The following is a 13,689-nucleotide window of genomic DNA, read 5'->3' as shown; positions in this document are numbered from 1 at the left end:
AGGACAGGCGGAAACGTGTGAGGCCTGTAGGCATGGCTGCACGCGGTCACTTCCGTCCGAGGGTCACTGGCCAAAACCAGCCACGTGAGCAAACAGGAAGTTACCGGGCAGGAGAGTGCTCTGTTCCCCGGGGTAGACTCCGGGAAGGTACAGGCACACCTGTCCCCCGGGACCTCTGTCTGGGGGACACGTCCGATTTATGTGTTGGCGTGGGAACAGTTGGGAAGCCGCTGGCCAGTGACACAGAGCCCGGTGCATGGTGCTTGCTCCCAGGGCCCTTGATCCCGAGGTCGGGGGGTGTCACGGCCCCGCTCTGCCTGTCAGCTCAACTCTTCTGAGCTTCTGGCTGGAAGTTTCTAGGCGGGGCGGAAGCCTCACCTGCTCACCTCACATCTTCGGAGGAAAAGGGGGGCTCATCCTGCGGGGTCTGGGGAGGGGAGAGGGTGGCTCCCCCAAAGCCCCGTTGGTCACAGCCCCAGGATGGGATGTGCAAATTGCAAACTGGCGTAAGCCCGTCGGGGTCCCGGTCCCTGGCCTTCAGACCACATGGTTGACCTTGAAGGCTGAGGCCTATGCCAAGGGGTGAGACTCCCCCGCGAGGCTGGGAATCTATAACCTTCCCTCCCATTGGGCGCCCGCCACACTGCGCCTCCTGCCCGCTGCAGAGCCAGTGGGGAAGGGGCAGGGCGTAGGCACCCGCTCCACGCCTCGGGCCGGGAAGCCCACCTGAGGCTGTGGAGGAGGAAGCCACTAGTCTCTGGACCCCGGGCCTCTGTGGGTGAGGGTTGTCTCCACCCTCAGTGTCCCCGTGAACCAGGGGCAGCCTCCCGGGGACCTGACGGCCACTGCAGATGGGGACGCACGGTGCAGTGGGGCCGGGGCTCCGTGGGGTGATCGGTGCCGGGGCCCAGGCAGCGGGGGGCCGGGACAGACACCTGGAGAAGAATGGAGCCCGGGCCTGCACTAGGATTTCTGCCCGAGGGTCCCAGCGTCCACGGAGCCCCCACCGTGATGCGGCCCCCCTCTCCTGGGGGGCTGATCCGACAGCATTGGGGCAGATGGCCCTCCTCACACGTGGGCATTCTGGCCCCCGGCCGAGGTGGACTGAAGGTATGCGGCCTTGGGGGTCCCTGGGGGTGACTTTGAGGAGGGGACCCGGGGCTGAGAGGCTCAGAGAGGGCATAAGACAGAAGCTGGCCCCTGCCCACCTTCCCACTGCACCGAGCACCCCAGCCTCATGGAGCGGGGGGTCCTCCGCACTCCTAGACGTCTCCTGTCCAACCTCACGCAGGCTGTTCCTTCCCCGTGTCCAGCCACTAGCTGCCCCTCGGCCTCTGCATGTCCACCGGCCCCTTCCTCCGGGGCGCCCTCTGGGGCACCGGTCACTCGCAGAGGGCTCTGCCAGACCCCCCGACTCACAGCCCACAGCCCCCTCCTGCTCACCAGAGCCAGCTGCGCCCCACCTGTCTCTCTGCCTCAGTTTCCTCTTGAAGACGACAGGGACACGATGGCTCCTGTCTCGGGTATGGGGCAGCACGTGGGACTTGCTGGGTGCCCAGAGGGGCGCTGAGGTCGTGGTCACCATCCTCGTTTCTGTGCGGAGCGGGGCACGGGGACGCAGAGCACGGACGGCAGAATTGGGGAACAGGAAACTCCTCTCGTTTATGAGCCAAAGAGGCTATAACCCTGTGCCCCGGATGGATGATTTGTGCTCACGGGTGGGTCCCACGGGGCCCGGTAGTGACGGCCCAGACAGCCCTGGGGGTTTCCTGCGGTGGCCTGAGGGACACCAGCCCCAGAGACCAGGCGGGGAGGAAGACGCGTCAGACCGTGGCGACGGGTGGCAGTCAGATTAGGTGAGGAAAGCCCCATCCCGGCTGCCAGCACCTGCTCCTGACTCTTTAGAGCTGGTGGGATGGGGTGTTTCCTGCCGGGTGCCTTCTCAGGGGTCCCTCGGCCCGCCCAGCGCTGCACCAAGGGCCGCTGGTGTCACCCCAAAGCCTGTTAACGGTGGTTATTGATGACCGGTGTGCACACACCTGTGGGTCCCCTGTGGCCACATGCTGGGCCCAGGCCTGTGCTTAATGTGCACGTATAACTCCGGGACCGAAGCCAGCAGAGGGGCTCTGAGGACGTGCAGCGCGTCAGCTGGACCCCCCGGGGCCCCGGCACCGCCGTTCACGACCAGCGTCCTTCCCGAGCCTCAGTTTCCCCTCTGGCACGTTGGGGCCGTGCAGTGGGTTCAAAAGGTCCGCCCCGAGTCACGTCCACCCAGAAGCTTGGCCTGTGACCTTATCGGGAGTAAGGGTCTTTGCTGGTGGCATCAAGACAGGGTTGGAAATGAAGTCATCCGGGACCAGGGCGGGCCCCAAATCCGGTGACAGGCGCGCTCACCAGAGACACGAGGGGATGGGCACGTGGACACGCGGGGAGAGGCCACGTAAAGAAAGAGGCAGAGGTTGTTGTGACGTGGCCAGGAGCCCCGGGAGCCTCCAGAGGGAGCGCGTGCGGCCCTGTGAACGCCCGTCTGGGGCTTTCGGCCTCCGGAACTGCGGGAACGTAACGTCGCACGTGAAGCCCCCCGTTTGCGGGGCTGTGCCGGGCAGTCCCGGCACACGGGCCGTGGCGTCGCGCTGCCCGCACCGGGCACACGGGGGCAGGAGATGGGCCCGGCCCCTCCACCCCCGCCCGTGTCTTTCCAAAGTCCCTTTCCCGGACGCCCGGGAAACAGGTGCACCTTTGGGGGTTGGTGGGAGTCTATTTCGGTGTGCCGGGAAGGGGTTGGCCCTGCCCTTCCTCGGGCATGTGGATGGCAGCTGCCACGTGACCTTCTGGAGAGTCCGTGTGGAGACGTGCCGGCCCCGGAGACTCTTCTGCTGGTTCAGCCGCAGCCCGCAGCCTCGCCTGGTGCCGGTCCCCGGAGAGGAGGCCACGCTCCGTGGGGATGCCGGGAGGAGACACAGGTAAAGCTGGCAACTGCCCTTTTGGCCGAGACCTTCCGGGCGGAGGGGAAAGCTTGAGCCCCACCAGCAAGCTTTGGGGGGTCTGACACGAAGGGAGGCGGTCTAACGGAGCGCCGCTGTTTGTGAACGTGGTGAGGGCCAGCACTTGTGAGCGCCGACTGTATGCCAGGCTTTGGGGACTTTCCGTGACGGTGTCTCGATGACAGCCCTGTGGAGTGACCCATCTCACAGACGAACAGGCCGAAACCCGGGGAAAGGGAGCTTGGACCCCCAGGAACAGAGGGAGGCGGGGAGGTACCAGGAAGAGCTTCTGAAGCCCGGGCGGTGGGGGGAGGGGGTGCAGGGCCTGCCTCCCGCAGGTGCCACGCCTCATGGGGCCTCTGTCTGGGCACGAGTGGGCACCTCATGTCCAGGCGGCTGGGACAGATCCTTCCCCTCACTGGTTCTTCCTGCAGAGTAGGGGCCGGGACCCCCTCACCCCTATCTCCCCGTCCTCGCCTCACACTCCGGGGTAGCTCTGGGGCAGCGTGGCCCGGAAGCTGACCGGTGAGACACGAGCCCCTCTGGCCTGGCCTTGCTGCGCCCTGGACAGGGCACTTGGCCGCTCCCGGGGGCGCCCCAGCGACCCCCCCCACCCCGTAACCTGAGGTTGATTGTGGCTCCCTCCCCTGCCCGAGGTGTCTTGAGCGGACACGGCGGACATTTGACACTCGTTTCCCCGAAGCTTGTGGCTTCGCCCCCACTGGCCGTGCTGACGGCACCAGCTGGCTTGGGGTCAGGTGACGTCCCCCCGGCCTGGCGGGTGTGCCGGATTGTTCTGAAACCCACAGTGGATCCCGGGAGCCCAGGCATGTGACCACGATGTGCGTTTCTCCAGTGGAATTTCCATGCTGACGCGGGATGGGTCTCCCTGCTCAGCCGGACACACCGTGTCCTTCACATCGGACGGTGGGCGGGGATGCTGGTGGCAAAGGGCGAACAGGGGTCATGAAAGGTGGCCCAGACCCTGTGCAGTAGGGACCACTGTTCCCGGTTCACGGGTGAAGAAATGGCATCTTGTGATAAAAATTGCAGTAAAGGAAATGTGATTCTATTTATGTAAGATTATAGTAAAAGCTAGAAACTAAAAATGCTGTGGATCCCTTAGGAAAAAACAAATCAGGCTAAATCTCTGTGCTCTCAGATGAAGCGGTGCTTTCTTAGAAACGACAGCACGGACACAGCCAAAGAAAACGCAAATAAATTGGATGTCGTCAAAATTAAACATTCTCATCCCACGAAGAACATTATGAGGAAGATGAAAACAGCTTGCAGATCTGGAGACGGCTGTTGCCAGTGTTGTACGTGATCAAGGACTTATGTGTGGAACGTGCACACAACCCTTATAGCTCGGGTCTCCAGAAAGACAGCACATTAAATGGACGAAGGGTCTGAAAAGACGCTTCTCCACAAGAGATTTTCAAGTCTGAACAAGCACACGAAAGGTGTTCAACGTCACTAGTCGTGGGTATGGGCAGCTCCCACCTGCTCAGTGGCCGTGGTCGGAAAAACAAGGATGTGGGGACTCTGGATGCTCGCCCCCTGCGGCTGGTAGGGATGGGAAATGGCAGAGCCATTTAGCCAAAGGTCTGGCGGGTCCTCAAATGGCTAAACACGGACTCACCGTGTGAATGGCCACTTCCCAATTCAGACGTACCCAAGGGAAATGGACTCACATGTCCACACAAAGGAGATCGTGCCCGGATGGTCACAGCAGGCCGAAAAGTGGGAGCAACCCTAGAGCCCATCAACTGGCAGGTGGATGCGTTTGTAGGATGGAATGTTAGTGGCCGCTAAGAGCCTTCAGCCCTGACTCACGCTCCAGTGCGGATGAACCGTGGAAGCCAATCTGTAGAGACAGAAAGTCAATTATCAGTTGTCAGGGGCTGGGACAGAGGAGGGATGGGGGGTGACGGAAATGGGCGGGGGAGTCTTTCTGGGACGATGAAAATGTGCTAAAATTGATCGAGGCGACCGACACCCTACTCTGTGAAAACAGATGATGCCTGAACAACACAGGTTTGAACCGAGCGGGTCCGTTTATATGTGGATTTTTTTCAGCAAATATACATACAACACAGGAAATGTGTTTTCTCTTCCTTATGATGATATTTATTTTATTTTTTTTAATTTTTTTAACGCTTATTTATTATTGAGAAAGAGACAGAGCATGAGCAGGGGAGGAGCAGAGAGGGGGAGGCACAGAATCCGAAGCAGGCTCCAGGCTCCGAGCTGTCAGCACAGAGCCCGACGCGGGCTCAAACCTGAGATCATGACCTGTGCTGAAGTCGGACGCTTAACCGACTGAGCCACCCAGGCGCCCCCCGATGATATTTTTTAAATTTTTTTTTCCAACGTTTATTTATTTTTGGGACAGAGAGAGACAGAGCATGAACGGGGGAGGGGCAGAGAGAGAGGGAGACACAGAATCGGAAACAGGCTCCAGGCTCTGAGCCATCAGCCCAGAGCCCGACGCGGGGCTCGAACTCACAGACCGCGAGATAGTGACTTGGCTGAAGTCGGACGCTCAACCGACTGCGCCACCCAGGCGCCCCCCGATGATATTTTTAATAGCATTTTCTTTCCCCTAGCTTACGCTATTGTAAAACCCCAGCATATAGTACATGTAACATACAAAATACATGTTAATCGACTGTTTCCGTTGTCCGTGGGCTCTGGCCAATAGGAGGCTAGTAGTCGTTAAGGTTCTGGGGACTCAAAAGTTACGCTTGGGTTTTCAACTGCATTAGGGGTGGTTGGTGCCTCCCACCCCATGTCGTTCAAGGGTCACCTTTACACCAATAATCCTAAAGTTGTGCATTTTAGGCAGGTGAGTTGTGTGGCATGTGAATTGTAGCTCAATAAAACTTTTGTTTGAAGTGGACGCGGGCCACCTTCTGGAGAGCGGCGTGGGTCCTGGGCGCGTGCTCAGGGTATTGTTTTTGAAGAGAGTGCGTCTGGGACACGAGGGCGAGGCGTCGGTTCTGTCCCCCGGGAAGATTGTGTTGTTGTGTCGTATCCTAGGTCATAGCATGTCACACGTCCTAGGTGTGCGTGTGTGCGTGTGTGCGTGCGTGTGTGTGTGTGAGAACACATACGGATAACGTCTCGTTTGTGGCTCACGGGACCGCCTGCTGGGATGGTCACGGTGGCTAATGTCAGCGTAGAAGGTTAGCAGGGATTGTAATTTTTCAACTTCTGTGTGCTGTTTGGGTCACCAAAAAGAAGGTATTTTTGTTGGCGAAACCTAAGGAATTGTGGTCTCGGGGGGCGGGCAGCGGCTCCGGGATGGGCTCCCACACGGCACCGCGTGACATCAGAAGGCCACACGTCTGGGCCCGTCCGGGTGGAGCAGGGGCCCGTCACCGCGGACGGGCTGTGTGACCGGGCATTGGTGACCCTGGAGCGCCTGAGCTCAGAGGCGGGTGGGGTCTGTGGCTGTTGGTTTGTGCACCGGACCCTGTCAGTGTGCGTGAAATGCCCCGGGAGACGCCGGGGTGATGGGCGGCGTGGTGTGTGTGTCGAACTGATGTCCTGCACGTCTCAGCTTTCCCTGGGCCCCGGGCCAGCACTCTGGATGCCTGGTTTTAATTAGACTCAGGACATGCTTCCCCTGCCACGGCCCTTCCGTGGCCCAGCGAGCAGGAGGAAAGCGCAGAGGGGCCCGCACGTGAGTGGGGGAAGGGCCCGAGGAGACAAACCCCCGTCCCCGTTCCAGCTGCAGCTGTGTGATCTTCCCAAGCTGCTGAGCATCTCTGAGCCCCAGGCTGCTTATCTGCAGAGTGGGGTGGTCACAGCTCTCGGGGCCACAGCGGACGGGGGGCATCGTCACGCCCTGAGCCCGCCCGCGTCTGCTGCTATGCCGTTACAGCCCCCAAATCACGGGAAGCTGAAGTTTGCCTCTGCCCGCTTGTAGGTCAGCGCTGGTGGTCGCCCCCCGCCCCATGACTCCAAGGGGACTCCCAACCTCACCCCCAGACGCCGCCCCACTGGGCAGATGTGTCTCAGGGGCTCCCATGAGCGTCTGGTGTTATCCTCCCCAGGCCCTGGCGGTCCCACGGAGGAAGGAGGGAGGGCACGGAGGCCTGGAGGGGCACGGCTGCCCAGCAGAGGTGAGAACGGGGGCCCACAAGCCCCGGCCAGACGTCCCGCAGGCTCCCCGCCCCTCCAGGCTCACCCCTGCGTCCTGGTGGCCTGGGGTATCTGGTGTGGTCGGATTCCCCGGCCACGATTTTCAGATGCAGACTGAGACCCTTTATCACCAACACAGACCGCTAAACAGGCTGGTAACGCTCACGTTTCCTGGAGAAAAGTGACATCGCCCAGCGGGCCCCTCGCTGCCCTGGACGCTCGCCGTGGGCGGGGGAGGTGCCGCACGAGCCCCGAGGAGCAGGTTGGGGAATTTTAACTTGAACTCTGGCGTGGACCCCGCAATGTGCTGTGGGTTTTGGGGGCTCGGGCACCAGTAGCTACTTTTGGACGCAGGGATCAGGGTCTCCACGCACCATGCGAGCGTCTGGAGGGCCTGGGATGGGGACGGCCAGGCCAGGCACTGGGGAGGGGCAGGAAGGGACTGAAGACCCCGAGTAAGGGCTGCTGGCTGGCAGGGAGGAACGCAGAGGCCCCGAATCCCACCTGGGCAGAGGAGGGTCCCTCTGGGCCCGTTGGGAGCCGCAGCCGGGTCTGGAGGTTAATCGGGTGCTTGTTCCAAGGGCCATGAGCCCCCCCGTCCCCAGGCTGCTCAGTGTCGGCAAAGACGGTGAAGCTGGGAAGCAGGTTTGAGGAGCAGGGGCCCCGTGGAGGCAGACTCGACTGTCCTTCTGGAAGGCCACACACACCCGCCAGGTCCCTCGCGCGCCTCCCCCCAGCATGGCACGGTGGGCAGGGGAGACCTGGGTCCAGTCCCGGCCTGGGCAAGTGGCTTCGCCGCTCGGAACCTCTGTCTGTCCATCTGTAAAGCTGCCACCAGAGGCCGGTTCCCAGTTGTGTGAATGAAGTGACGACTGGAGGAGAGGTGGCCGGTGCTCACTGGGCCTCAGGAAATGAGCAGCGTCCTCGTGGGACACAGACAGGGAGGCGAGGTCAAGGGGGGACAGTGACCTCTCAGACCCCTGTGGCCACCCCTGCCGGATCCAAAGCCAAGGGCGCTCCCAGGGGCTTGGACTTGCCGACGGTGTCCAGTGGGCAGCTGGGCCCCCGTCCGGGCGGGGTGTCTCCGGGTCACGGCTGCAGCCCTGTCTTCTGAGTCCTGGGCTGCACAGGCTGGTGATCCTGACTGGCCGGGGTCCCGTGGCCGCTGGCCCAGCGGGAGGGCCTCGGCCCTCACAGACCTCGGTGGGAGGCCACAGCTGGGGCCGGAGGTCACGTGGCCCGCGTTCCTGTCTCAGCTGTCCCCCGTCCCCGTATCCTGCTCTGGGAGCCGATCGGGGACGGAAACCGCCCAATGCAGTGCCTGGCACTTAGCCCGGGGAACGGGAACCGAAGGATGATGTCACACATGTCATTGTCACCCGTGCTGATGCCCCGTGCAGTGCTTTGAGTCATCGGATACGTGTCCTGTTCCCGTTAGATTTGAGGAACGTTTACTGGGGCGTATGCCGGGTACTGGACCCTGGGTGTACGTTCCGACCCAGACAGAGTCGCTTACTGCTCTAGAGGTGACCACCCTGGCCTGTGGCCACGTGACCGGAGGGTCAAGTACCAGCCTAGGGGCCTGGAGACCCCAGCCCTGAGCCCGGCCTGCCCAGACTCTGTGTGACCTGGGCGGGGCCCGCCCCTCTCTGCCATTGGCCGTTCCCCCTGGGCCTGTGTGGGGACAGGACGGGCCCAGATGCCCTGACCTTCCGGAATGCCGCCCGTGAGGTCCTCAGATGCCTCTCCGGTCAGGAGGAGCCGCTCTTCCGGCAATGAAATAATACCCTCGGGGACGTGGGTGGAGAGGCCTCCCGGACCAGCTGCTTGGAGCGTGGAGCATCCTGGGAATTGCCAGGAGCCCCGGCTGAGGCCTGCGGGAGGCCCTGCGGCCAGCCTGAGCTTCCGGGGGCTGCTCACGGCCGCGTTGCCCCCCGCTTCTGCCTCGGGAAGGAGCCCCGCCCCCCATGGGCCAGCCCTGCCCCGTCGCCCTCCTCAGAAAGCCTGGCGGGGGTGGGGGGGTGGCGGGTAACATCATCGTCCCCCTGCAGATGGAAAACAGGCTCGGGGTGGGGGTGGGGCACCAGCACATCCCAGGCCTGGCTTCCAGCTCTTTCCACCCGTGGGGATAGTGGATTTGTTTCCTGGGGATGCAGTAACAAAGTCCTACCGACTGGGGCTTGTCCAGCAGATGTCGGCTCACATTCTGGAGGGGGGGGGGCCCTGAAATCAAGGTGTCGCCAGGGTGGGGTCCTTCCGACGGCCGTGAGGGAAGGACCTCTCCTCGGCTTGCAGACAATTGTCCTGTCTCTGTGTCTGCACGTGGTCCCCTCTGTGTCCTGATGTCCACTGTGCATAAGGACAGTCGTGTTGGAGCAGGGCCACCTGATGATCTCACTTTAGCTTGACCACTTGTGTAAAGACCTTGCCTCCAAGTCAGGTCATATTCTGAGGCGCTGGGGGCTAGGGGGTCAACGTATGAATCCGGGGGGACACAATTCAGCTGTCACAGACGGGCTCTTTCCGTGGCCCCTGGGACCCCCCCTTTTGACCACACACACTCTGCAGGGAGGGAGGGAGACAGGGCCGGCTTTTCATCCCTCCCCCCATCAAGTATGAGGCTCATTCCAGGCTCCGTGGGGCTGCCTGGTGTCCCCTCCCCCAGGCTGTGTGTGGCTGAGAGTGACTTTGTGGGAATGTGCTCCCATCTCCGGGCAGGAAGAACCACGGGGCAGCAGGGGTCTGAGCTCCGTCCGCCGGGATCCAGACGCCGAGCTGCTGTCACTCCGATGGAGAGTGATCTCTGACCCCTGGCCTCCCTGGGTCTGGCGGGGTTGACCCTGTGCAGCTCCCCCAAAGGGCCCGCAGCAGTGCCCTGGGAGCAAGGGGCCCACGTCGGGCGGGGTAGCCCAGGATTCACACCCACACCCAGGCCTCTCGGACGGGGAGCGTGACCCAGGCGGTCTGAGGTGAACTGGGTCCTCTGTTCCCCCAGCCCCGTGCTGGCCTTTAGGGGGCCTCGGAGACAGACGGGAGCCCCCAGGGGGGTCTCCAGCAGAGGCGGCCAGAGGTTCACTGGCCGTTTTGGAGAGGAGATGTCGCTTGTTCCAGGTGGCAGTCGGTGGCCCAGGGGGACCCCCCTGCTGCGACATCGAGAGGAGCCAGTGCCCAGAGCGCCCCCCAGGGCGTGGGGCTCAGCACGCGGGCTCCCCGTGAGCGCGTTGTGGGTACAGAGGAGGCCTGAGAGGTCAGTCGTCTTCACAGGTGAAGGGGCGGGAGCCACACTCCCAGGAGACGGCGTGGCGGGGGCCGGGGCTGGTGCTGGGACCGTCGAGGACAACTTTGGGAAAGGGTCTGGGATCAGCAAGCAGTGGGGGAGAAGTCAGGGAACCAGGTGGGCGCGGGGCGTGGAGGCGTGGGGGTCCCTCGGGGACATGGGTCCTATGGGCTGTGGGCAGGGTATTGAGCAGGTCGGGGACCCGAGCAAAGGACCTGACCTTGCTGGTGCTCAAGGCCGCCTTCCCTGGTCCTGCCACCTTGCCAGAGCTTGTCTTGGGGGCTCTGTCGTCCGTGCTGTCCCCTTGCTGTGAGCCCATGGGCTCAAGGGGACAGTCTCCCACCAGGTCCAAATGGGGACCTCCCGAGACACTTGGGACTTTGGAGCCAGGGTAGGTTGGCGGGAGGAGGGCAGACCGGGGATTGAATCTTGACTCCACCCTTCCTGGCTGTGTGGCCTTGGGCTGGTTGGCTTACCTCTCTGAGCTTGGTTTCTCACTCTGCCAAAAGGGCACAAGAGTGTCTACCCCAGGGTGGCAGGAAGGACTCCAGACAAGGTCATGCCAGACTTTGGGCATTTCCTTCCCTGAATCAAAGCAGCCAGCACATCCTCGTGGGACTTGGGCTGTGGAGGGAGGGACGTTCCTGTGTCTGGAGAGGTCTGGAGTGAGCCTCAGGCCGGCTGTGGGCAGAGGGGGGAGGCACGCCATGTCGGGACTTGGCAGGGGATTCTGGGGGTCTGGCTGTGGTTTTCTGTGGCCGAATAACACGCCGCCCCAAATCTTCAGCACCGAACGTGCATTCTGGGACATTCACGGGTTCCGAGGGTCGGAAATCCAGAAAGGGCACGGCAGGGGCGTTTTCTGTCCTCTCCACGATGTCTGTGGTTTTGCCTGGGAAGACGTAAAGACTGGGGGTGACCCGAGAGCTGGGGATGACGGAGCCCCTGGAGGCGTCGTGGCTCACGTGGCTGGTGGCCCACGTGGCTGGCGGCCAGAACAGCTTCACGTGCGTGCTGCGTGCGATCCCTCTGTATTTGGGGTGGTGGTGCTTCCTCACAGCGTGGCCTCTGGGCTCCAAGAACGAGCGTCCTTAAAAGCAAGTTTGTGGCGTCATGATCTGGCCTGGAAGCCACGTGGAGTTGTTTCCATCACATTGTTGGCCGAGGCCGTCCCCAGACGTCCACCCGTGTTCCCGGGGAGGGGTCTCACACCCCGACACTTAGTGGGAGATGTGGTAAAGCCACATTGGAGAAGAGCTTTGTGGCACGGGCATCTGCCTCCAGGAACTGCTCGGAGCGGTGAGCGTCCAGACCTCCAGAAGGAGGGGCGGTCACATCGCCGGATGCCCAGGCACGCGGTGTGCAGGTGGAGACGGGCACCTGTCCGAAAACGTTGCAGTTCAGTGTGGTGTGTGTTGATTCGTCCTATTTCTCGAACGCCTAGCAGGTGCCAGGCGCTGGGCTGGGTGCGGGGCCCCCGAGGGTGAAGGGGACGTTCAGCGCAGTGGGGTGAACAGGAGAGGAGTCTCGGCTCAGCCACCCAGCAGACACTTATCGCCGTGTCCCCGGCCCTGAGCGGGGCCCAGGGGACCCCCGGTGGCTCTGCCCCCGGACGTCATGGTGTTGGGCAGAAGTTGGCCGGGAGTGTACAGCAGTTTAACATGCTCAGTTCTGCCTGCGAACGTTTGTGCTGAGCCCACGTCCCCGTCCTAGAACCCGGTCAAGCAGAGCTGATCGCTGCCGGCCGAGTGCAGTCTGGTCCTGGGGCAGGTCAAGGGCTCGGGTGGGCGCACTCAGCCCCACAGAGAAACCAGAGGCCACATCTGTGGGGAACCGGCCGAGGGCCAGGTCACTCCCGGGGGGTGGAGGGAACAGCTTCCCACGAGGTGCCATCCCCGGGGGGACGGGGGTCCCTGCGGTCCGATGGTGTGGGTATCGAAACGGGCCTGCGGGTGGCTGCTACGGGAGTTCAGGCGTCTGGCGCAACGAGCTTCTGGGTGGGGTGTTTCTGTCCCCCAGCTCCGTGCCCTGGAGTGCAGACCCCTGGGGGCGGGAACTGCCCCGAGCTCGGCAGGGAGCAGGTACCCGCAGCATCTTCGCTGGCGCTGGTGGAGGACTGGATGAATGAATGACTTCCTGGAAGGGTCAGACAGGATCGCCCCTCTGGCCCGTCTGGGGAGCCTGCTTGCTGGGCCCAGGCTGCCGACGGCCTCGGAGAGAACGGCCAGCTCCGTGATTATAATTAGCAGTCGGCCCGTAAGTAGGTTAGCGAAGGGAGTGCTCCCGTGTGATTTGAAGTGATTTTCCGACACGCAGCACTGGGGAGGGCGGCGGGAGAGAGCGGGACCTACTCCTGACCTGAGGCACAGCCTATAAAACAGCGTTCTGAGGGCAGGGCAGACAGACCCGCCGGGGCACGGGGGTGGGGGCGTCATTAACTCTGGACTTAGAAAACCAGCGCCAAGAAACACGCGTGCCGGACGGGTGCGCAAGCCACAGGGATGCTTATGGCCACGGGGGGCGTGTGAGAGCCATCTCCCCCAAACCCGGCCCAAGGGACACACACTTCCCAGACTTGGCCCCTGGCCCTGGGGGCCTTCCACGCGGAGGGAGGCGGGCACACAGGCCGACGGGCAGGGGCCACCCAGCGTGGTCGGGACTGTGATGGAAATGAGCACGGTGCCGTGCACTTGCTGAAGACCCAGAAGGCACCTGCCTACCTCGTGTCACCTCCTCCCAGAAGTTCTCCTTGATTGCACACAGGTCCATGCCCCCTGTGTGCCTGGGACCCACCCTGGGTGTATCGGAGTCTCAGGAGTGGGTGTGCATGCATGGTTTATGAGGCTATTCGATATTAGAACACAGTCACGCAGTTTGGAACCCCGGCCGGTGGTTTGCGGGATGCAAACAGCAGAGGGGAGATTACAGCGAAGCCATCACGGCTGGCAGGGCCGTGGGGTCCAGTCAGAACCGGAGCGCACAGGGTCCCACGTCCTGTACCGAGGTGCGTGTCCGTCCGGGGCAAACCCTGCACCAGATGACCAGGGACTGTGGGTCTTTGGCCCCGCCAGGCACAGCCAGCTCGGGCTCCAGCACGAGCTGGACCCTCGGGGAAGGAACAGAACACCAGCACCAACATGAGAAAACGGAAGCAACGGCTAGAAATGTCCCGAGGATCACGGACGGCAGGTGCCTTGCGGTCTGGGAAGTGGGGGATGCATCGGGGTCCCCCATCTGGGAATGCCTATCCCCATCGCGGAGGTGGAAACAGGCTTCGGA

General features: G+C 62.6%; 1 protein-coding gene across 24 annotated transcripts in view; it reads left to right on the top strand.

Moving 5' to 3' along the window:
- The window catches only part of ABLIM2 (actin binding LIM protein family member 2), a 145,804-nt gene that overhangs the window by 21,737 nt on the left and 110,378 nt on the right, over window positions 1-13,689 (top strand). For 22 of the 24 annotated variants that reach the window (XR_006711611.1, XM_045474680.1, XM_045474682.1 and 19 more), the window contains exon 1: window positions 13,533-13,599. The exons of 1 other annotated variant lie outside the window; for it this stretch is intronic. Coding sequence is in view for 22 of the 23 variants with exons in the window: in XM_045474680.1 (XP_045330636.1) it covers window positions 13,548-13,599 (52 nt within the window). In the remaining variant the exon portion in view is untranslated. Of the gene's footprint in view, window positions 1-2,850; window positions 2,964-13,532; window positions 13,600-13,689 lie in introns of those variants that run through there. One more of the 24 variants, XM_045474661.1, reaches the window with a different exon arrangement.

This window comes from Leopardus geoffroyi, chromosome B1 (genome assembly GCF_018350155.1).
Source record: "Leopardus geoffroyi isolate Oge1 chromosome B1, O.geoffroyi_Oge1_pat1.0, whole genome shotgun sequence".
Taxonomy (NCBI): domain Eukaryota; kingdom Metazoa; phylum Chordata; class Mammalia; order Carnivora; family Felidae; genus Leopardus; species Leopardus geoffroyi.
The sequence above is the reverse complement of the archived record's forward strand: the minus strand, read 5'-3'. Positions and strand labels throughout refer to the sequence as shown.